Here is a 23,556-nt window from a genome sequence, read left to right as displayed (position 1 = left end):
GAACTAAAGAGATTATTGAACAGCATGAGGTGCCTGGCTGAGTCTAGAAAATTAACAGCTAAGCCAGATGACAGCATTATGTGCTTTGCCCTCACACAGCCTGGCAGCTGCATTGTATATAAAAAAGCAGATGGCTAAATTAATCCCATTTAGGGAATTGGAAGCCTGGATTACATAGAACAAGAAGGGAGGGGTGGGCAAGGTAGTTTAGGAGCTAATTAGCTGCAGTTGAATGTACTCTGTGGGGGTCAAGTGAGGTAGGAAAGGGCTTGGATGTTTATGGAGGAGTTTTGCTTATAAATCATATATATATATAGTGTATATGTGTATATATATAAATATATAAAGCTGGATATCTCTCTTGCAGGGCATCTTGTAGTATTTTATATGTGAAATTAAATGTTGGCTTCCAATGTGATGATTACACTACAGTATACCAATTGTTTTGACTCTAGGATTGAAGCATATTTATCGTCTCCTGGGATGCCAGTATTGGGCTGAAGTGCAGAGACTGTGGCCCACCCATAGTTTAGAATATGACACTCAGGGACTCAGTGGATGCTTATTGGGCTGAAATGGGTTATGAATTAAAGAGGATTTGTAAAGCATGGGAGCAGGGCTTAACATTTATGTAGACTTTTGTTTTCTGTTGGAAAATGCAAGGATGTTCCATTCAAGTAGTTTATAAAATAACTTCAGGGTAGACAGTCTTGTAACTGGAGAGCTGCCTGATACGATGCTGTTTTGTTGTCATAATTTATTTTAAAGGCAGAATAATAGAAAAAGTACCTGAAGGTGATCTGCCCTTTCTAAAAATATAATTATTTGTGAAATTAAAATGTTTTAGAAAAGAGTTTTTATATTTCTGTACTTCAACTCCATAGTGGCACTACCACTAGTAATGGTAAGTGTAGAAATACAGGGTTATGTGAGATATTTCTTGTTACAATTTTTACATTGTGTGTTTCTTAGCCACGTATTTTAAACTTGGAGAAGATGTCTGTCAATACTTAATGTAACTCAAATCTGGGTAGTAAAGTGTCTGTTATTAAGAAAAACAATTGGGGGCAGGTATTTGGTACAGTACGTGGGATGACCCTACCCTATACCAGGCTACCTGGTTGGAGTCCTGGCTCTGCTCCCAATTTCAGCTTTGTGCTTATGTTCACCCTGGGAGGCAACAGGTAACAGCCCAGTAGTTGGGTTTCTACTTGGGAGACCTGGATTGAGTTCCTGGCTCCTGGCCCTGGCTATTGCAGGCATTTAGGGAATGAGCCAGGAGATGGGAGATTCTTTCTATCTATCTGTCTTCCTATCTTTTAAATACATTTTTAAAGGAAAAAAATAATTGACTGCATCTAAGGACAATAGATTCAGCTGATAAACCAGTTGCCCTGCTTCCATAAAGTAAGATAATATTGTTACAAAAAGAGAGAGATGTTTAAATTATTTAAAAGTATTCTAAATAAGAGGTCTTTTTGGAAAGACTTTTCAATAAATTCTAAAACTGTAAAAGGGAGCTACTGCTATATATCTACAGTATATATAGCACCTCCTTGTGAGTAGCATCTCTTGCATTTCTTTCATGCATAGCAGGGTGTCAGTTATTAGAAGCATTAGCTTCTAGGTCATGAAACCTAAAATTAGGGTTCAAGATCTGTCACTGTCTATAGAGCAGTTAAATGAGTAGCTACTAAGTCAATGAGACTTTCAGTATTAATGCAGTTGTTCTTGATACTATTTAATTAAAATTTTGAATGTATAAGGAAATTGAGTTGTTGATAAAGCATTTCCTCTCTTTTATCCTTTCTTTTATGAAAAATGAAAAATCTCAGGCAACATCACCATTCACATATGTCTTCCAGAACCATCCATGTGTCTCTAGTAGGGTATGCAACTCTCATGGTTCGTCCTTTTGCCATTTTCTTTAGTTGACTTCTGTTTCATTTTGAAGTTTATTTCTGGATTTCATTTTCTTATTCTGAAATCATGTAAGCATAAGTTGTGGTTTATTTGTGTGTTTTTTGGTTGAGTTTTTGTTTTGTTTTTTGCCTTTCCTCCATTTTGTTTTTGGTTTTATTTTTAACATTCCATGTGCACCCACCATTTCTCCCCCAACAGTGACCTACCTCAGGATCTTTGTCCTCTGTACAGGCCTGGAGAGTGGGAAGACCTGGCTTCAGAAAAGGATATCAACCCATTCAGTAAGTTCAAATCCATCAGCAAGGAAAAACGACAACAGAACGGAGAGAGAACCATTTCTTCAGATCCCAAATCAACAGGACCTTTGGAGAAGTCCAGAGAACACACACCTACGAAGCCCTCAGATGGCTACATGTCAGGGAAATTCAAGAAACTGGAATCCTCTAGAGAGACAACCACTGGGTCTCCCACAGTGACTAAGCTCCCCAAGAAACCTTCTGACGCTCACACTGCATTTGAATCTGTGACCAAAGAAAACTCCCTTTTAGGGGAAGATGATGATTTTGTTGACCTGGAAGAACTTTCTTCTCAAACTGAGAGTGGAATGGACAAAAGAGACCCCTCAAAGGAGTGCCTTTCGCTTGACCCAGAAGAGCGAAAGAAGGCTGAATCACCGCTGATCAGTTCCGCTGTGGAAATGCAGGTGCGGTCAGCCTTGAACTTTTCAGGAACAGAGAGTGACGCTGAGCTGAAGGGGGCCCTAGATTTAGAAACTTGTGAGAAGCAAGATATAATGCCGGAAGTAGACAAGCAGTCTGGTTCCCCTGAAAACCAGGTAGAAAACACACTGAACATACACGAAGATCTGGATAAAGTTAAACTCATTGAGTATTACCTAAATAAGAACAAAGAAGGGTCACAGTTATCTGAACATTTGCAGAAGGCAGAATTAAGTGATGGCAGAAGCATTGAGCCAGTGGGAATAGACATCACCCTTAGCAGTTCTCTTCCCCAGGCAGATGATCTCCTGACTGAGGGTAATAAAAAGACAGATAAAACTTGGGTCAAAGAGAGAGGGCCACTTCCACTGAAACTGGACCCTTCCACAGGAGAAAATGTGGATAAAGAGTCTCTCGACTCCTCTTTGGATTCTGCTCTGGACAACAGCTGTCAAGGCGCACAAACAGATAATAAATCTGAAATTCAGTTATGGCTGTTAAAGAGAATTCAAGTACCCATTGAAGGTAAGCTGTTTTTCTGTAATGTCTTTATATTGGGTTGTATAACTATCTTTCTAAAACTCCCTCAAAAAATAGCAAAGGTACTATAATTACTTGAGAACAATTTTTTCTTTCAGTAGAGTATGTCATTGTTGATAGCATTAATTGGGAAAAATATATGGTGTCTATTTTGGAAATTGAACTATGACATCAATTTCTAGAATTATATTTAAAAAATAATTTGAATTTAAAAAAAATCTTTCAAGTAACTTTCCTTTTTCTCCCTTGAGTTTCCCTTGAGTTTTCAACTTTCAAGGAGTACAAAACGTTTCCAAACTAAATTGCAGTATAGCATGACTGGGTCCTCAGTACCATTATTGTGGACTGTCAGAATGCTCCATCATTTGCTGTTGGATTGGTTGTCACACATTTCCAGGCTGTAGCATCCCATAAAATGTGGACCATTTGAAGACTTCAAAGATTTTTCTTTTTATGCTAAAGAAAGTCTGAAAAATGTATTAGTCCCTATAGGATGTAGTGTTATGATGCTGCTGCCATATGTTGTCACTATTCATCACTAAGAGAGGTTGGACACTATAAGTACTCTGTGCATTTCCTGTCACCAATATTGTTGTCATTGAGGAAGATTTTTTCATGTTTAATTCAGATATACTTCCTTCAAAAGAAGAGAAAAGCAAGACCCCGCCCATGTTTCTGTGCATCAAAGTGGGAAAACCAATGAGAAAGTCCTTTGCAACCCATACTGCAGCCATGGTCCAGCAGTATGGCAAACGAAGGAAGCAGCCAGAGTATTGGTTTGCTGTTCCTCGAGAGAGGTGAGTATAGGCTAAGTTGGAAACTGTTGGTCAGTCAGAGTCTAATTGCATTTTTATATTCTTCCTCTTAAAACGCTGAATTATTTCTTGACTAGGACTTTTCTCATGATTATAGATTTTATAATCTCTAGCAGAATACTATTTGAGTGGCTTTCTGCTAAATGGTGGTTGTAATATAGAAAATAAGAACTCATCATAGGTATCGTGTACTAAGCCACATTCATAACTTTCTACCCAGCCGATTTTTAAATGAAGGAAGATTTAGATGTTCTCAAATGCCAGTAATTAGAAGTGCCATCCCATTGAGAATAAAGGAATACCATGGAGCAAATCCAAACCCTCTCAGTGCAGTAAAGAGGTGTGATGATAGGTTTTTTAAAGATTTATTTTGTTTATTTGAAAGTACAGTTACAGAAAGAGAGTGCGCACATCATCTTCCATCCTCTGGTTCACTCCCCCACATGGCTGCAAAGGCTAAGGCTGGGCCAGACTGAAGCCTGGAGCCAAAGGACTTGGGCCATCTTCCACAGCCTTCCCAGGTACATTAACAGTGAGCTGGATCAGAAGTGAAGCAACTGGGACTGGAACCAGCACCCATATGGTATCCTGGCATCGCAGGCAGCAGCTTTACCCACTATGCCACAACATTGGCCCCGATTGTAGTTTCAGAAACACTTATAATCTAAGCAACTAAAGATTCTGTGGCCTTTTGGAGGGGGTTCCTGAGGCTTGACAGCATGAGAAAAGTTTCGGGTCCTCCCTGGGTGGATTTGAGGGGTTGTGCACCTTTAGAGAGATTTGTGGTTATTTTTTAAATTTTATATTTTAATTGATGCATAATAATTGTACATATTTAGGGGATGCAATATGATATTTTGATGTATAAAACCTGAACTGATCAAATCAAGATAGTTTAAATATATATATATATATATATAAAACTCACAAACTTCATATTTCTTTGTGTTGGGAACATTCAAAATCCTCTCTTGCTGTTCTGAAATATACAGTAAATAACTGAACTAAGATCACCCTACTGCACTATAGAAACCAGAACTTATTCCTCCTATGTAATTGTAATTTTGTACAAATTAACCAAATTCTCCCTACCCCCAACCCCTTCCCAGCCTCTGGTAACCACAATTCTATGCTTTAGTTTTGTGAACTCAACTCTTCTGGCTACCACGTAGGAGTGAGAACTCATGGTATTTGTCTTCTGTGCCTGGCTTATTTCACTTAACATAATGTCCTGCAGATGCATCCATGGTGCTGCAGATGATAGGATGTCATTTTTTATGGCTAATATTCCTTTGTGTATAGCGTATGTGCCATATGTTCTTTATCCATTTGTCCACTGGTAGACTCTCAGGTTGATTCCATTCTTCACTATAATGTTGACTACCTTGAATAATGGGAATGTAAACAAGGGATTTGTATTTTGAACAACTGAAGACATTTACTGGCTATGTAGTATGGGATAACAGAGTTAATGGCATAGAAAATACTCAGAAATTCACTATTGAGGATGTTTTTATAATACAAATAATTAGAAAACATCCTTTCTAGCAAAAATGGTGTTACTCTTTAATCTGCATGGTAAAAACATCTTTACAGAGACCACACAATTAGTTTTTTAAATTATTAGACCCACACATAATTACCTTTCCCTGACTAGTCATTAAACATCATCATCTGGGCCAAGCTCTTGGCTGATACACCTGCCCAGAACAAATATACCCAGCAAGCATCCTTAGCATGAATCCTCATAAAGCAAATTAAATTTCAAACAATAACTTGCTGATGATTACCCTGAATGATAATTCTCACCAGGAGACTTGTCTCATTTTAATAAATTACATTTGGCGTGAAAAATAGCAGGATTTTTATTATTGCATTTGCTAAGAGCTTTTCTTTGGCTTAGAAACAAACCCTTGTCAACAGGGACATTAAACATATTACGTTTTGCTTTTGTGTAATACTCATATACTCCTTTATCTGTACCTGCAGCCCACTGCATCTCATTAAAGCCTTCAACGAGGGACACTGGAGGAGTGGGTAGTAAAATATGTGTCTTTTGCTATTATTTCAAAATGTTTCAACAGAGCAAAATAAATTCCCTTAGCCCTGTTAAAATGGGAGTTGTGGAATTAGAACTTCACAGCTGCGCAGAACCTTAGAGATTTTGGCCAATTCAGGATCATCTAAATGAGAAAAACTAAGCACTGAAACTTTTAGCACAGCGTGTGGGTGTGTAAACTTTTGTTCTCTACCAGAAAAATTACCTGTCATAGTTATTGCCTTTCTCTGGGAAAATATATTATTGTTAAAAATATGTTTTTCTCAACTTTATCTTTAATGGGATCGTGTGTGCCAAGAACACTTGTGGAATAGCTCTAGCACTCTCACAATCTAATTATTTTTACTGCCATTCTTTAACCAAGAAGAAATGCTTAACACTGAAATAGTGCTTCTTCTAAGCTTTTGAAACTAGGTCACTTGTTGAATTCATTATACTGCATTTTATAGTGACTCATTTGTTTTTGGGCAGCAAATACTTGGAATATTTATAATTATTATTAATTGACAAAAGGTTTTTTTGGAGATGTTATATAGCACTGTGCTGATGATAATTGTTTTGTTTTTTTTTTTGAGGGGGGGTGTATAGAGATTAGGAAATTTCATTGTAGTAGTTCCCTTATGTAGTTCCATGTCTTCTTGCCCAAAGGAACCCACATTTTACTTTAAGAAGAGAAAAATGAAGCAGTCCTATATCTTATAGTTAATTCCCACCAAAACCTCAAAGTGCACAGTAAGTTCATTTTTTATTCCAGTTTGTGCAGTTCTTCAGAGCTTGAAGCTCAACAGAAGCCCTTCGGGGGAGTGAAGTAGCATCGTGTGATATTTTTTCATTGTGATGGCAACTTGATTCCCTCCCTGCCTCTACCTGAATCTGTCCTTCTGTGTCATGGACCCCAGCATGCAGTGGCATTTCAGTAGCAAGGTGAAGTCACCCATGCAGTGGTTACATTCTTGGGTCTCAGTGTCCTCATGTAGACCTTGTAGATGTGACAACCTGTTACCTTCAAGCTGTCTCAGCTTTTCCTACTCTTACTCTTGGTGCTAATTTAAACATCAAGGCTATATAATTCTACTCCTTTGAATCTTTTTCTTCCTCTTTCTCTTTCTTTTGAGTGGCAGCAAGGGAAGCAGAGAGAGAGAGAGACAGAGAAAGTATCTTCTATCCTTTTGTTCACTCCCTGAATGCCTGCAACAGCTGGGGCTGAGCCAGGCCAAAGCCAGGAGCCAGCAATGCCATTGGGTCTTCCACATGGGTGGCAGGAACCCAAGCATCTGGACCATCATCTGCTGCCTCCCAGGTGCATTACCAGGAATTGGGTTGGAAGTAGAGGTAGGACTCAATACCAGGCACTTTGATAGAGGATGCTGGCATCCCAAGCAGCAACTTAACACGCTGTGCCATGACACTCCGTGCTCCACCATATTTTAATAATCTGGTACAGGATTTCAGAGCCTTGGCACTGTTGGCGTTTTGGGTTGCATGATTCTCTGATGAAGGGGAGTAGAGAGAGGATGCCCTGTGAATCTCAGGGTGTTTAGTGACACTTGTGGCCTGTTTGCACCAGCGGGCAGTGGCACCTCACCAGTTAGGACAAGCAAAAGTATTTCCAGATGTTGCTACATATTTTCTGAAGAACAAAGTCCAGAATTAGACCTAGGCCCATGAGTCTACACCATTCTGAAAGTGGTGGAAGGCAAAACAGCTTAGAGATTTGACTACTTAAATCTGTATTATACTTGATCATGTTCACAATATTTACTTATCTGCATATAGTTTGTTTCCTTTAATAAGCTATTTTCTTAAAACCCCTTTTTCAAAGAATTTCATTAAAACTTTCTTAGACTTCTTACTACTCTATAGTTTTGTATCTATAAAAACAAAATATTCTTTAGAAGAAATGGTGTTACCTGGAGGGTAATCCTAAGTTGATAGAATGCTACAAGCAATTAAGGTTGTTGGTATGGACAGGAATTTATATCTGTGCCTTCACTTTGCATAAGCCTTTGCTATGATCCATGTGAGGTCTGCTAAGAAGACAGTACTGTTTCCAGCCCTGGAAGACACATGAAGATGTCTGTTCCCAGAATGATGGGATTCAAGGGCCCCAGAATGGGGAAAAGTGAATGGAAATTCCTAGGAAGTATGGGTCCTTAAATGGGATATTCTATCCTCTTTAAATAATTTGTTAATTTGAACAAATGGGATTGTGAATGTTAAATAATTAGATACTATTTGAATAATTACAGAATACATACTTCTTGACTGGCACTGGGCTAGTTTTAGATAGTACCTCAGGGTCTTACCTTGAAGACCTTATGACAAGCTATTGAAAATAGATGCTAGCACTTTCTAGAAACTTAGTATGAGAATAGTTCAGAAAATTTGTTGGAAAACAGAATTGCAAGATTATTTTGGTACAAAAATTTTAGACCATGCATATGCAAGGTCTTCCTATTAGTCATGGGAATGTGTATCACCAGAAAACCATCCATTTTGATTCTTTTTGCATCAAAATGCTTTTTTTTTTTAAATGAGAAACAGACAAAGAGAAAGGACAACACAAAGAGAGACAGACAAACAGATGGAGCTCCCATCTGCTGACTCATTTGCCAAATGCCTCCCACTGCTGGGGCCAAAACTGGGAGCTGAGAACTCAATCCAGGACTCCCACATAAGTGCCAGGGACCCAACTATTTGAACCATTACCTGTTACCTCCCAGGGAACACAATAGCAGAAAGCTAGAAATTAGAAGTGGAACCAGAACTGAAAACCAGGCACTCCAACATGGGATGTGGGTATCCCAACCAGCAGTTTAACTCCTGGGCCAAATGCCCTACCCTAAACTTACCTTTTAATTTCATTTTTCCAAGTTGAAATTACTCTCATGTATGGTTGTATTACGTAAATTTGGACACAATTAAAAAACATACCAAAATTCTCAATAGTAACAGACTATTTCTGTTGTTGGAAAGAGCCAATAATTTCTATCCAAATTAGAACTGTTTTCTTTTTTCTAATTATCCATGGCCATAATCTCTGAATTGTTTCACAGTAAGTTGTTTTTATATTATCCTGCTTCTATAATCAATATGATAAAATAGTAATAAATAGCAGGAATTACACAGAATTTGCCAAGTCATGTGTAAATGTTTAATCCATGCTGAATTAATTGGTTAGTGTGATTTATATAATAAGTAAACTCATGAGGAAAAGGCAAGAAGAGAAGAGGAGGGAAAAAAAAGCATGGGCTTAAAATTTCTTAACTTAATAATCATGCTAAGAATTTTAGCAATACTTGAATATACAGATAAGCCAAAAGGAAGTGGGAGGAAAATCTATTTTCAGATTAACTTTTTTCCACTTAATATGCTGTGCACATTTTCCACATCATATGCTGCGTTATTACATATTCAAGAGCACTTTCAAAAGTTCGTGGAAAATGGAATTAAAAAGGAAGTATTTTGGTGCAAAAATTTTTGACATCTATGTAGTTTTTTCACAATCACATTTTATTTATGTGTGTGTGTGTTATCTATTTGAAAGGCAGAAAGAGATCTTCCATTCACTTCCATTCACTCCCAAAGGCCCGCAATTGCCAGGGCTGGTTGTGGTGAGAGCTGGGAGCCCAGAACTCTATCTGGGCCTTCCATGTGGGTGGCAGGGATCCAAGTACGTGAGCTCACATGCTTATTTCCAGAGTGCATGTTAGCAGGAAGCTGGCATCAGAAGCAAAGATAGGACTTAAACCCAGGCACTTCTGTATGGGATGCAGGTGTGCTAAGCAGCAACTTAACAGCTGTACCAAATGCTCATCCCTGTATTAAGCATTTTCCATGAACTTTTTGAAGACTCCATGTATATAAAAATATAGTTGGCATTGGCATTGGTTTCTGATTGATTTAATCACACATCTGCTTTGGATAATAAATTTGATTTTTTAGCCATTAATCATCTTTGTAAAAATCCTTCAGGTAGTATTAGCAAGTCAAAGAATATGTTTGCCCATAACGATGTGGCAATTTATACACCCACAAGTATGAGAGGGTCCTTTTTCCACTTGCTTGGCAGTCTAAGAATTATGAGCCTTTATCAATTTTATAAATGAAAGAGGAAGCAAATGTAGATTTAAGGTATTTCTTTTATATATATATATATTTTTTTTTTAATTTGACAGGTATAGTTAGACAGTGAGAGAGAGACAGACAGACAGACAGAAAGTTCTTCCTTCCATTGGTTTGCTACCCAAATGGCCGCCACAGCTGGTGCTGCCCCGATCTGAAGCCAGGAGCCAGGCACCTCCTCCTGGTCTCCCATGTGGGTGCAGGAGCCCAAGCACCTGGGCCATCCTCCACTGCCTTCCTGAGCCACAGCAGAGAGCTGGACTGGGAGAGGGACAACCGGAACTAGAACCTGGCGCCCATGTGGGATGCTGGCGCCGCAGGCAGAGGATTAACCAAGTGAGCCACCGCACTGGCCCCTTAGATATTTCATTTTAAAGTTGAGTGAACACTTTTTATATAATGTTTGAAATAGGGTAAGGCCAGTAGTGGCCTGAACATGTTTACTTTTTGTGATTCTTTTAATAATAAAATTTATTTGTACCTTGATATACAAATGTATATTTATTTGTTGAAATATTCTAAAATGACATTTCTCTATTTTCTGATTAAGATCAGTAAACTTTTGATTTATGTAAGACAGACAGTTGTTTTATGCCTGCACACATATATGGAGTAAACTCATCACATGTAAGTTGCTTTTGTTTTAGAAGTATGATATTTTCTTCCATAATTTTGGAAACAACTGCTATGGCCAAGTGCTTGTAATAGTTGGGGTGTTTTTTTATTTTTAAAATAAATGTAAGTAATGTACACATGAGCACACAGGTATCTGTCCTTTCAAATGACGTTCTCCATGTTGCGTGTATAGGTTTCAGATTCTGATTTGTGAACTAGAGTACTACTTCCTGTGGTATGTATTATCTCTCCAGAGCTCCTTACGATGACTCAGCTCTAAGAGTAGAACCAAGCGTTCAAGACCCCATTTTTAGGAAGCACATTTAACAGAGGTGTTCAATGGAAAGCTAGCTCTATGGACAAATAATAGTTGCTTCTAGTTAAATATTTTCCACAGTTAGTTCTTGGTCCCATCTGGATTAGAGCTTTATAATCACAGTTGCTGCTCCCTTAATAGGCTTCTATAGGAATTTCTTAGTCTTATTTTCTATTCTCTACTATTTTTTCTAATTTTGGTATAATAGCATATATATTTTATTTTATCTCTAATCACATTTTAATTTTGAGATTACTTGGCAATCTGCCTATTTGTTTAAAGACTTTATTAGTCTAGTCTGTGTTGGTGTTAAAGTATATAATAATAAATGCAAATTGGGACTTATTTCCTGTTTTTTTTTTCATTTTGAGTAGTAACAACCATATATACAAAGATCATATAATAACCTTTTCATCACTAAATCTATATTGTTAAAAGTGACTAGTTGATGACCATTTGAAGTCAGGATCTACTTTTTAACTGTTGAGTCTTGTTGTTTCTAAAAGTTTTCACTTCTAGTTTTGGAAAATTTAGAGCCATGCCAGAAAGTCATGAGTACTGAGCTTTTCATGATGTGCTACCCACCTGACATCTTATTCATTATAAAACAATAAGTGCCGCACTTCACTGGAATCTGCTATGATTTTGGTCCATGAATTACAGCCATATAAAATGCATCATATTACTCTGGTTGAACACACTCTTTTACAGAGATGATCCTATCATATCTTCAACATCCAAAGTATAATTGCTACTCTTGAAAATTCAAAGAGGATTATTTAAAAAATAACCCTTCAGCTCAACCACCAGTTTCCCTAGCTCTCGGTTGGAGAAGGTTTAAGAAGTAGGGAGGGTATGACATAGGTTCCTCCTCTCCCCCTGACTTTGTACTAGGTGTGACACTGTAGATGGTGCTCTGCATGAGTTACTTAACATTCCTGATAGTTCTGTGAGGCATTTGGTGTGTTATTCCCATTTTACTAATGAGTAAACTTAGACATACTGAGTTTAAAGTAGCAGATACCCACTTTGGAATTTATACTCAACTCCATTGGATTTCAAATCCCATTCTCGTCACCCTACGCTAGAATAGGTAGTTGAAATTTCATTAACTGTACTCTCTATTTAGGCTGACAAGTTACTGAAATGGGAGTGGGAGAGGGAGACTGTACACACAGAGCCATTTTTTGGAAAATGAGAGAATGAAAATTGTATCACCAGGTTTGTTCATCCCCTTGGACATTCCTGAAGTGCCTATCATTTGATCAGATATGTTTCAGTAAGTATGGATAGAGGAATTGATTGATCTTTATGGATGGCATTAATGGCCACTCATGAACTGAATGGAGATGCTCTAATAAGAACTTTGTATGGAAATTAAAAACATGATTGAAATTTCCTCACTATATTTGTTTTTATTTTCTGACATTAGGCGTTTTTACTTAGTTATATGCCACTTCTCCATTAGCTCATTATTCCAGTAAACTTTTATGTACTACAGTGGTTATCTGGTCAAAAGCAGAAAATTCCATCCTCCAAAGCTAATATCATAAGATCAAGGTACGTTATTGTATATTACTCTTATTGTGAACATAGCACCTTGTACCTAAAATATTCTCTAGTTCCTCCCCTTAAAATCTCTGATGTACTGATGTACCGTATGGCTATAATAATCTTCTGAAAGAAAGGTATTGTGATCTTGTTATATTGCACAAAAACATCTTCAGCCTTCAGAACTAAATCCTGAGACTAGCATTGTGGCATAGCGGGTTGGGTGGCCACCTGCAGCACTGACACTGACATCCCATTTGGGCATCAATTCTAGTCCCAGTTGCTCCGCTTCCAATACAGTTCCCTGCTGATGTGCCTGGGAAAAGCAGTGGAACATGGCCCAAGTGCTTTGGCCCCTGCACCCATGTGGGAGATCTGGAAGAAGCTCCTGGCTCCTGGCTTCAGTCAGGCCCAGCTCCAGCACTGTGGCCATTTGGGGAGTGAACCAGTAGGTGTAAGATTCTCTCTCTCTCTCTCCTCTCCCCCCACTTCCACTTCCCCCTCTTTACATCCCCTCCCTCCTTTTCTCTCTCTCTAACTCTGCCTTTCAAAATTAAAAAATAAAACAAAAGGACCAAATCCTAAACCTCTTGTTCGTGTTTAAAAGCCCTGTGCAGTCTGGCCTTCCTTCCCAGCTTTTTCGTAATCTGCTTGATTCTGTGGCTTTCCTGACATTGATCATTTTTTTGGACCTTGCCAAACAAGTCTAGGAGTCTAGGACCTTTTAGGCTTGGCATCCCTTTCAAACATGATATTCTTGAGCTCTCCCTTCTCTACCTGTGTAAATCCGTTTCTTCCCAAACAAAAGGCCCTATATTGATCGCTCCCTGGACTGGCAATTTCAGCAATTTCCCAGCCTACCTTTACTGGTAAACAACACGTAGGTGTAGGGGAGGAATCGAGAGTGTGCACCCTTTCCCCATAAGGGAACAACCGGTCTTAGTTTCTGAATTCAGAAATGTTGGGGACTGAAGCCTGAGGAAGAACATATTCTGTTAAACAGATAGGCAGGTACATGGAGTAATGATGCCCAGGGCATGCCAAACTTAGCTTTATAATAAGACTATCTGGGACCCTTTAAATATACTGTATACCCAACTCCTTCCCTGAATATTCTGCTTCTTTGCCCTTGGGTTAGAATGCTGGAATCTGTTAGGCACCCTCCATATTGTGATAAACAAAAGGTCATTATTTTGTCATTAATTTATTTAAAAGTCACATAACTTTTAGCACGATTGTCACTCCTATGTCTTTGACACCTTTTTTTCCCTTCTCTCTATTGCTCCTTTCCAGATTTTTCCTTCCTCTGCCTTGACCTCTTTAATGGCCCTCTCTCTGCACCCAGTTGTGCAGTTCTCTTATATGCCAGTCATTCGTTTCCAGCTATCTTCAGTCTAGAACTTTCTGCTATACCCCAACACATGTTACATACAATCTTCAATAATTGAGTAATCCTTGGATCAAAAACACTTAGACTAACCATGCCCTTCAGGTAGTTTCTTATTTCCAACTTTATCCCCGCTACTGTCCTCATAATTGGTGCCCCATGCTTTCTCCATTATGATAAATAGTACCATCAGCCATTCAGTTTCTAAAGCCTAAGTGTGGACAGAATCCTGCTTCTCAGTTGCCTCCCTGTGTTGATTGGTCACCATATCCAGCTTATTCTATATATTCAACATCTCCCAGATCTCTTTTTTGATTCTAACACTTCTATGGACTACTGGCCATGTTTCAACTTTAAGAAGTGTACCTCTGACATAACAGATGGTTTGCTTGGGATGCCTGACTTCCTCCTCCATACACACCTCACCCACGTGCACATAGTAGTTCAAATGTGTCCTCTAAGAGACTTCCCTGTCTGGGTTAAATGCTCCTACACTGTCCTCCCAGATCTGTCATGGCACTTACTGCACTCTTCTAAACATGTGTATTACCTGTGGCTCTTACTTACTGGACTTTAAGCTTCCCAAATATAGGTACCAAGTCTGTTGACACTGTGTCCTAGAAACAGTGTAGAATTTAGAATATAATAATTATTTCTAAATGTAAGTTGGGTAGATACATGAGTAAATGAGCCTATAGTCTATAGTAGACTTTCTCTCTCTCTCTCTCTCTCTCTCTCTCTATATATATATATATATATATATATATATATATATAAACTATGATAGTTATTCCTTATAACTAAAATATATAGACTTTATAAAATGCTTAGAAAATATGCAAAACCAAAAAGAAGAAAATTAAAGTCTTGTGATTCTGTTAAACAGATTCGTTCTGTTTCTGTAGTCTTTCTGCCTTTCTTCTATGGTGATCAATAATACTGAATAGACCATACATACACTCCTTTATTGTGAACTGCTTTTACTTAAAAGAATATCTTTCTCTGCCATTCAGTATTCTGTCATCATGCATTTTAGTGGACAGGCCTTGTGGGGAGCAAACCGGACTAGACTGAGTTACTGGAATTAAGACTTATTCTGTGCATCTGCTCTCCCACAATATGGCGCTGGGAGAGAAGTAAACAGCTTCTGCACAGCTGCCTCCAGTTCAACCAATAAACTGTAGGACTTGCTCCTGATTGGAGGAGAGCAGCGTACTCGGCGTGTGGGCAGCCGAGTTGGGATTGGCAGAGGAGGACTATAAAGGAGGAGAGAGACGGCATGCACCAGGAACATCTATGGGGAACATCTAAGGGGAACATCTAAGGGAACACCTGTGCAGCCCCCCAGAGAGCCGGCCGGCGGTGTGCCGCTCCCCTGCGGAAGTGGGGAATGTGGCCAGGGGGAACTGCCCTTCCACGGAGGTGGAAGGGACAGTAGCCAACCCGGGAAGAACCAGCAGCAAACCCAGGGAGGGCCAAGCAGACAGAAAGAACAGCGCAGGGTCCTGTGTCGTTCCTCCACGAAGAGGGGGAGCGACATAATGGTGCCGTGACTCGGATATGAAGCCTAGGCAGGGCTTAGTGTCGTTCCTCCACGAAGAGGGGGAGCGACATAATGGTGCCGTGACTCGGATAGGAAACTTAGGACGGAAAGGAAACTTAGGAGGGAAGAAACGGGAAGAACTGGGAAAATACCGGAGAGGGAGACTAGCAAACAGCCTAGGGAAAAGCCGGACGAAAGAGGTGCCGGAAGAAGTTATTGAAAGCCTAGGCATAGACTCAGATACGGACTACGGGGGGAAGCTGGGAGAAATCTCTAAGGTCGAAAGCGAAAGTGAAAGCTAGAACAAACAGACTCGGACGCGGACTGTGGGGAGAGGCCAGGAGAAATGAGGGAGGAATATTGTTGGAAGAAAACTTAGGGAAACATACCGGGTAGAGAAAAGTGTTAGGGAAATTGAAGCCGCGGGGGGCAGGCCAAGGCGGAAACAAAAGCCACTTTGGGATTCTCAAGTTAGCCCGGGAATGGGGGGCGAAAAGTTGAAACCAGAAGCTGAAACGTAAGCCAGATTGGGATCCGTCTGATTAGCCCGGGGAGCAAAGGACGGGAAGCCAAACCGTGGGGCGGAGACGTAAGCTGGGTTGAATTCGCCAGGCTAGCCCGGGGAACTTAGATTGAATGCTAGTGGCGGACACGTAAGCTACGCTGTGTGACTTGCGGAGGCTGCCGCGCGCAGACAGAGCGTGCGGGGCTCAAGTACATAGGGAACGCGGGGCTGGCGCGAGGCCGTGGTGCAGACGCAAAGGGCGTGGAGACCGCGGAGCGCGCGAAGCCAAGCCGTGCAAAGCCGGGAAGCCGCGCAGATGAGAGAGGCGCGGGCTGAAGCGGCTCAGAGCCGGCGAGGCGCCGAGAAGCGGCCTCGGGGCGGAGCCTGCCGGCAGGGCGAGGCGCCAGGAAGCCGCAGGGATAAGAGAAACAGAAGTTTAGAAGTGAAAGAGAAATAGGAATGTTGGCAGATAGAAGTAAAATGGGAGAAATAGGAATGCCCGGAGATAGAGAAATAGAGAAATAGAAAGGCCTCCCCTCAACACAGCAATGTGAGAGCTTGGATTCGGTCTGCCTGATTAAGTGAGGCGATGAGCACCTGCGGCGGCTAGCAGCTTATGCGCCGCAGGTCACCGAAGACAGGCACGAATTAACATCAGTAAGGCTTCCCCACAATACAACAATTAGGAGGCTTGGATTCGGTCTGCCTGATTAAGGCGGTAAGCACCAGCAAGCAGCTCGACCAGAGTATGAGCTGCAGGTCACCGAAGATAGGCACGAACCAACACTAATAAGTCTCCCCCACAATACGGCAATGAGAAAGCTTGGATTCGGTCTGCCTGATTAAGGCGGTAAGCGCCAGCAGGCGGCTCGACCAGAGTGTGAGCCGCAGGTCACCGAACACAGGCACGCATCAGCGCCTAAAAACCTCCTCACAACATGGCGAAGAGAGGACCCGGATTCGGTTTGCCTGATAGATAGGACTTGTAAAAACCTGTGGCAACTCTAGCAAGTAGAGCAGAGTGTGTGCCGCGGGACACCGAAGACAGGCGCGTATCAACGCCAAAAATAAAAAGAAAGGGGGATCTGTGGGGAGCAAACCGGACTAGACTGAGTTACTGGAATTAAGACTTATTCTGTGCATCTGCTCTCCCACAATATGGCGCTGGGAGAGAAGTAAACAGCTTCTGCACAGCTGCCTCCAGTTCAACCAATAAACTGTAGGACTTGCTCCTGATTGGAGGAGAGCAGCGTACTCGGCGTGTGGGCAGCCGAGTTGGGATTGGCAGAGGAGGACTATAAAGGAGGAGAGAGACGGCATGCACCAGGAACATCTATGGGGAACATCTAAGGGAACACCTGTGCAGCCCCCCAGAGAGCCGGCCGGCGGTGTGCCGCTCCCCTGCGGAAGTGGGGAATGTGGCCAGGGGGAACTGCCCTTCCACGGAGGTGGAAGGGACAGTAGCCAACCCGGGAAGAACCAGCAGCAAACCCGGGGAGGGCCAAGCAGACAGAAAGAACAGCGCAGGGTCCTGTGTCGTTCCTCCACGAAGAGGGGGAGCGACATAATGGTGCCGTGACTCGGATATGAAGCCTAGGCAGGGCTTAGTGTCGTTCCTCCACGAAGAGGGGGAGCGACAGGCCTGACTTCTATAATGATATGTAAAATAATAAGAAAATATATTCTTTTCTTAAACTTATTTTATGATGAACATGTGTCCAAGTTCTAAGGACCCTCCTAAAGACTGATCAAAATGCTCTTCTTTTTTTTTTTTTTTTTTTTTTTTTTGACAGGCAGAGTAGACAGTGAGAGAGAGAAAGACAGAGAGAAAGGTCTTCATTTACCATCAGTTCACCCCCCAATGGCCACTGCGGCTGGCACACTGTGACCAGCACACCACGCTGATTCGAAGCCAGGAGCCAGGTACTTCTCCTGGTCTCCCTTGGGGTGCAGGGCCCAAGGACTTGGCCATCCTCCACCGCACTCCTGGGCCACAGTAGAGAGCTGGCCTGGAAGAGGGGCAACCGGGACAGAATCCGGCACCCCAACCAGGACTAGAACCCCGTGTGCCAGCGCCGCAAGGCAGAGGATTAGCCTATTGAGCCACGGCGCCAGCCTCAAAATGCTGTTAACTGGGGCCTGTGCTGTGGCGCAGAGGATTAACACCCTGGCCTGAAGCGCCAGCATCCCATATGGGAGCCAGTTCCAGACCCGGCTGCTCCACTTCTGATCCAACTCTCTGCTATGGTCTGGGAAAGCAGTGGAGGATGGCCCAGGTCCTTGAGCCCCTGCATCCACGTGGGGGACCCGGAGGAAGCTCCTGGCTCCTGGCTTCGGATTGGTGCAGCCCCAGCCATTGCAGCCAATTGGGGAGTGAACCAGTGAATGGAAGACCTCTTTCTCTCTCTCTGCCTCTCCTCTATCTGTGTAACTCTGACTTTCAAATAAATAAATAAATCTTAAAAAAATGCTCTTAACTGTGCCTTCTTAGAGAATAAAGAATGAATTGAAGGAGTTACAAAGGACCTAATTTTCTAGGATGAAATCTTTAACCACAGTTAATGTGAAATTTTCTGATCAAAAGTCACCTTGCTTTTGATAGTATCAGGACTAACTTAGAATCTTTAATGATCTACAGTGCCAGCAAGACCATAGCTTTGAACATTCTTTTAGATACTTTCTGGAACAACCTAGGTTCAACTTAGTAGCCAGATCAGGTAAAGTTCAGAATACAGTCTCTGTGTGAGTTTTACACATCAACCACCATTACGTCATACTGTAATCTGATTGTGAAAACGTCACTAGTTTTTAAAATGTTTTTTGTTTTAAACTTAAATGCTTGCTCTTCATTTCTCCCCTGGTCATTTTCTTTTTGTTTCATCAATTTCAAAGTCTAGAAACTTATCATTCTCCTGAAACACCTTATTAAGCAGCCACCCTTCGGTAACCAGCTTTGGCAGATGCCTTGAGTTAATCATTGACTTTATAACCAGATCTTAGCTCATAGAGACGCAGCCTTTTTGTAAGGGAGCTTGTCACACTGGTGGCCTTACTTGCTGGCGGAGAAGCAAGCACCAGCAGTTTGGAGAGTAGTTTGGGGCCCATTTCCAGTTTGGGTGCTGCACACAGCGTCTGGGAGTGAGTATACAGAAACAGTAATTACAGCCATCCTGCTATCCGCCATGTTGCTTCCTGTAGCTCCAGTTAACTGCAATCTGAAAATACGGTACAGTAAGGTATTTAGAGAGACAGAGATCACATTCACTTAACTTCTATTGTAATAATTGTTTTGTTACTATTTGTTATTATTGATCTATTACTGTGCCTGAATTTCTCAGTTGGACTTTATCATACAAGAGCATGTTTAGGAAAAAACATGGCCTAAACACATATAGGTGTGGTTCAATTGGTTCCAGGTATCCACTGGGGGTTTTGGAACGTATCCCTGGTGGACAACGGAGGAGTAATGTATTGTACACCTAAAGGCCTAAAGGGGCCGTGCTGAGCAATGGAAACAAGGGAGGCCGGGGAACAGGGTTGAATATAGAGCCCAGCTCTAGGGACAGCTGCTGTGTATCTTTAGGCTGTGTGGGAACAGAGGCCTGGCGTTGTTAGATCTTCTCATCTTTTTAAAGGAGGCTGAAATATGGATTGTGCATGTCAAATCTTCCTATTTCAGTATTGGCCACTGTTTAGTGAAAAAAAAAAAAAATGCTTCTGTTGGTGAGTTCAGATAGTGAGCTGCCAGCCTAAGGCCTCTAAGCATTGATCTTAATATAAGGTTTTACTTTTTACTGACTTTTAAGTGATCCTCTTTGGAACAACAGCTGTTGTTTTCAGCAATGATTCTTGAAAGAGCTTTCCTACTATGAGGGTTCTTCAAAAACAAAGGTTTGTGGAAAATGAACTTAAAAGATATTAATTTTGGTTTAAAAATTTGAAATACGTAGTTTTTTTGTGATGTGTGTTTCCCATGAACATTCTGAAGACCCTGCTATATGTAGTGTTTGATAGCATCTGTGGTTTCAGGCAGCCATTGCAGATCTTGGAACATAAGCCCCACAGTAAGGGGGAAGTACTATATACAATACAACATTGTTAACCGTAGGCATGCTGTTGTACATTAGGTCCAAAGAAGTATATTTGTGGTCTGTTATTTTCTTTGGGTTAACAATACTAAAACCCTTTTTTAAAATGGGCATTATACCAGAGTATCACAGACCATTGGTTTCATTTGGAATTATGGAATTTTGAAACTGCAAGGGCTAAATAGAGCAAGGAAAGCTCCCCTTTTTGCATAAGGTCTTCTGGCCAGGCCACTGAGATTGGATTTTAAAAGGGAATAGTTCTGTCGCAGCAACCTCTGTGATGAGTGCTTTGCCCTCAGGGGCTTCTGTTGCTGATTCCCTATGGAACCTGTGTTGGTTTTAGACTTGAGTGCATGTGAATAATTTGTAATGGGCAGTACCGGTAACCATGGGCGGCATGTACATGCAGTCATTACTTCTAAGCCACCCTCTTTTCTTCTTCTCTTTCCTTGTGTGTCTTCTTTCAATATTTCCCATTCTTTGTACCATAATATGTTTTAAGGTTTTTTTTTTTATATATGAGATACAGAGATAGGAGGGAGAGAAAGTGTGCATGCCAGTGAGCACTCCCATCTGCTGGTTTGCTTCCAGAATGCCTACAACTGGCTGGGGCTGGGCTGTAGCCACAATCAGGAGCCAGGAACTCACTCCAAGTCTCCCACATGGGTGACAGGAACCTAACTACTTGAGCCCTCATCACCACATCCCAGGGTCTGAAACATCACGAGATGAGGGTCGGGAGCCAGAGCCAGAGCTGGAGATTGAAGTCAGGTGCTCCGGTTTGGAATCCGGGCATCTTAATGCCCACTCCTGGAGTCTGTTTTAAATACAATAGCTATCAAATTGTTTAATGTTTCCTGCTTATCATTTTAAAGTCATGGATAGTTTAGAGGTTATATTTTTCTGTGTATAGTCCTGGTTTCTGTTCTTGCCACTCAAGTAGCCTCTGATAGGGCATTAGAATCTTAACTGATGCTGATTCATTTTGGTCAAGCCTGTTGGTTTATGCAGTGGCAAGTTTTTAAGTCATGACATAGAAGGGACTTTCTCAGAGACTTGTCTAAAAGTAAACTGAACTGAACTTGCACATTTAATACTGCCTGACACCAATAGGAGGAGCTAAGATTTTTTTTTTTTTAATGTTCACTTTAGAAATCCAGGCTAAGGAATTTTCCTAGAGCCTTCAACTGCTAACAGGTGGTATCGGTTTGGGATTTCAGGTCTGAGAAATCTACCTTTTTTTTCTACTTTACTCATAGCCTTTTTTTAAAAAAGGAAGTAAGGGTGGAAGGAAGCAATAGTAAATTAAATTCACCATAACTAATAGTCTTGTTTAATAAAGTAGATTATAATTATACATTAGGCATGAATGGTAGAATAATGTCTGAGTCCAAGTATCAATTCACATAGAGCTTTCATCCCCTGGGCCCTGCAGCTTTGTCAGGAACAGGTGTTTATGATGAACTAGTAAAACCAGGACAGCAGGGCTGACCATAGGAAGTGGTAAAACGTTGTTTAGGACCATGCACTGACCCGATGCTGGTTGTGGGTCCACCCCCAGGGGGATGTGTGACCTTGGGTGAGTTCATCTGTATCAGCGTCTGCTTCTTCACCCACCAAATGGGAATGATTTAAAAGTGACCACTTCATGGGCTTGCAGTGAGAATAAGTGAGCTTGCCCATGCCATGGCCTCTGGGAAGTTTGCCTGACCCCAGACTCACAAGGTTCCTCACTAGGTGGCAGCTGTAGCTGCTGCTGCTTTTCCTTTGCTTCTTTCTTCCTACTCCCTTCTTCCCTCTTCCTTCTTCATCTTCTTCTTCATTACTACCACTGATTATTTTTTTAAAGAATTATTTTTTACTTATTTGAAAGGCAGAGTTACAGTGAGAGGAAGAGAGACAAAAAGAGAGAGAGGGAGGGAGATCTTCCATCTGCTGGATCACTCCCCAAATGGTCACAATGGCCATGGTTGTGCCAGGCTGAAGCCAAGAGCCTCAATATTCCTCTGGGTCTTCCACATGGGTGCAGGGGCCTAAGGACCTGGGACATCCTCCACTGCCTTCCCAGGGGCATCAGCAAGGAGCTGGATCGGAAGTGGAGCAACCGGGACTCAAATCGGTGCCCAGATGGGAAGCCGGCATTGCAGGCAGAGGGTCATCCCACTGCACCACAGTGCTGGCCCCTACTACTGATTATTTAAAGCAGCATTGTACACACAGAGCCAGCATGGATGCTGAAGCAATGATGCTAGGTCATCTGGCCAGAAGAAAGAGTGCATTTTGGAGGGTGGCACAAAACAAAGCTCTCAGGAAGCCCCAAGGAGTTTGAGGTGATGTGAAAGCCCGTGGGGGAGACACTGGAAGGACTTTCAGGCAGCCTGGTGAGGACAGCGCAGTCGTGTTTCACATTGTTTCCCCCTCTCTGCCATTTTTTCTTGGTCTCTTTCCAGAACTACTTCTCCTTCCTTAAAAATTAGCACTTCCCAGGCACCAGTACTTGACCTGGTGTTTGTTCTCTGAATCTCCCCTGCTTTCTCTTGTGTGTGTGTGTGTGTGTGTGTGTGTGTGTGTGAGAGAGAGAGAGAGAGAGAGAGAGAGAGAGAGAGACAGGGACAGAGATGAGAGATCAGGCCTGCCTCTTCAAAAGCAGAGAGCAGCCAGAGGGGCTGCGATTACTGGTGACTGTGTTGGCTCAGCCAGAATCCCAGGACGGTGTGCTGTGGCAGCTAAGGCTCAGAGATGCTCCATGATGCCAGACCACAGGGCGAATCCCTGGGGAGCCAGCAACCAGGTGGTCAGCAGCCTTTCCCAGGGCTAGCAAATTATGACTGAGACACCATGGAGTCTGTTGACTTTCAAGACAATCAGCTTCAGCAAAGTGGTGAGGGAAAAAAATAAGATGTAAAAACTCCACCTTTTAGCAGAAAGTTATCCGAGCCAGGCTTGACTTAACAAACGCATACACCAAGAGGTTAATCCAATCAGCATGGAAGAATCTAGGACTGAAGAGGACTTGGAAAATATGCCATCCCAAATCTTGACAGCACACTCTGAAGGGCAGGTGGAGGGGGGGAGGGAATTCAGGAAGCAGCGGCATCCAGAAACATTAATTTTTTCTAATGGGGCAGTAGAAGCACATGTAGGGGTCAAGATGGAGTCAAGGGATGACAAGATGGGGGAGACGGGGCAGAAATAACAGACGGCGTTCAGCAAGGAGTGGGACCATCAGGAGGACGGGGAGAAGAGTGAAAGTGGATGAAAGAGGGAGTGCCGTCTTCTGAAAAACAGCACCATAGCAAGGAGGGCAGGGGGAGAGCCTGGTGAGGACCGCGCTGCAGAGGACCCTCTGGCCAGGAGCGGGCAGCTGGGA

General features: G+C 41.9%; 1 protein-coding gene across 8 annotated transcripts in view; it reads left to right on the top strand.

The window, feature by feature from the left end:
• NCOA7 (nuclear receptor coactivator 7) overlaps nt 1-23,556 on the top strand; it is a 162,484-nt gene that overhangs the window by 110,139 nt on the left and 28,789 nt on the right. For 6 of the 8 annotated variants that reach the window (XM_008263471.5, XM_008263469.5, XM_008263472.5 and 3 more), the window contains exons 9-10: nt 2,122-3,167; nt 3,811-3,979. In XM_008263471.5, the coding sequence (XP_008261693.4) occupies nt 2,122-3,167; nt 3,811-3,979 (1,215 nt within the window). The remainder of the gene's footprint in view (nt 1-2,121; nt 3,168-3,810; nt 3,980-23,556) is intronic. The other 2 variants (XM_070073629.2, XM_008263473.5) reach the window with 1 other exon arrangement.

Source organism: Oryctolagus cuniculus, chromosome 5 (assembly GCF_051225735.1).
Source record: "Oryctolagus cuniculus isolate XC-2025 breed Fujian yellow rabbit chromosome 5, ASM5122573v1, whole genome shotgun sequence".
Taxonomy (NCBI): domain Eukaryota; kingdom Metazoa; phylum Chordata; class Mammalia; order Lagomorpha; family Leporidae; genus Oryctolagus; species Oryctolagus cuniculus.
The sequence above is the reverse complement of the archived record's forward strand: the minus strand, read 5'-3'. Positions and strand labels throughout refer to the sequence as shown.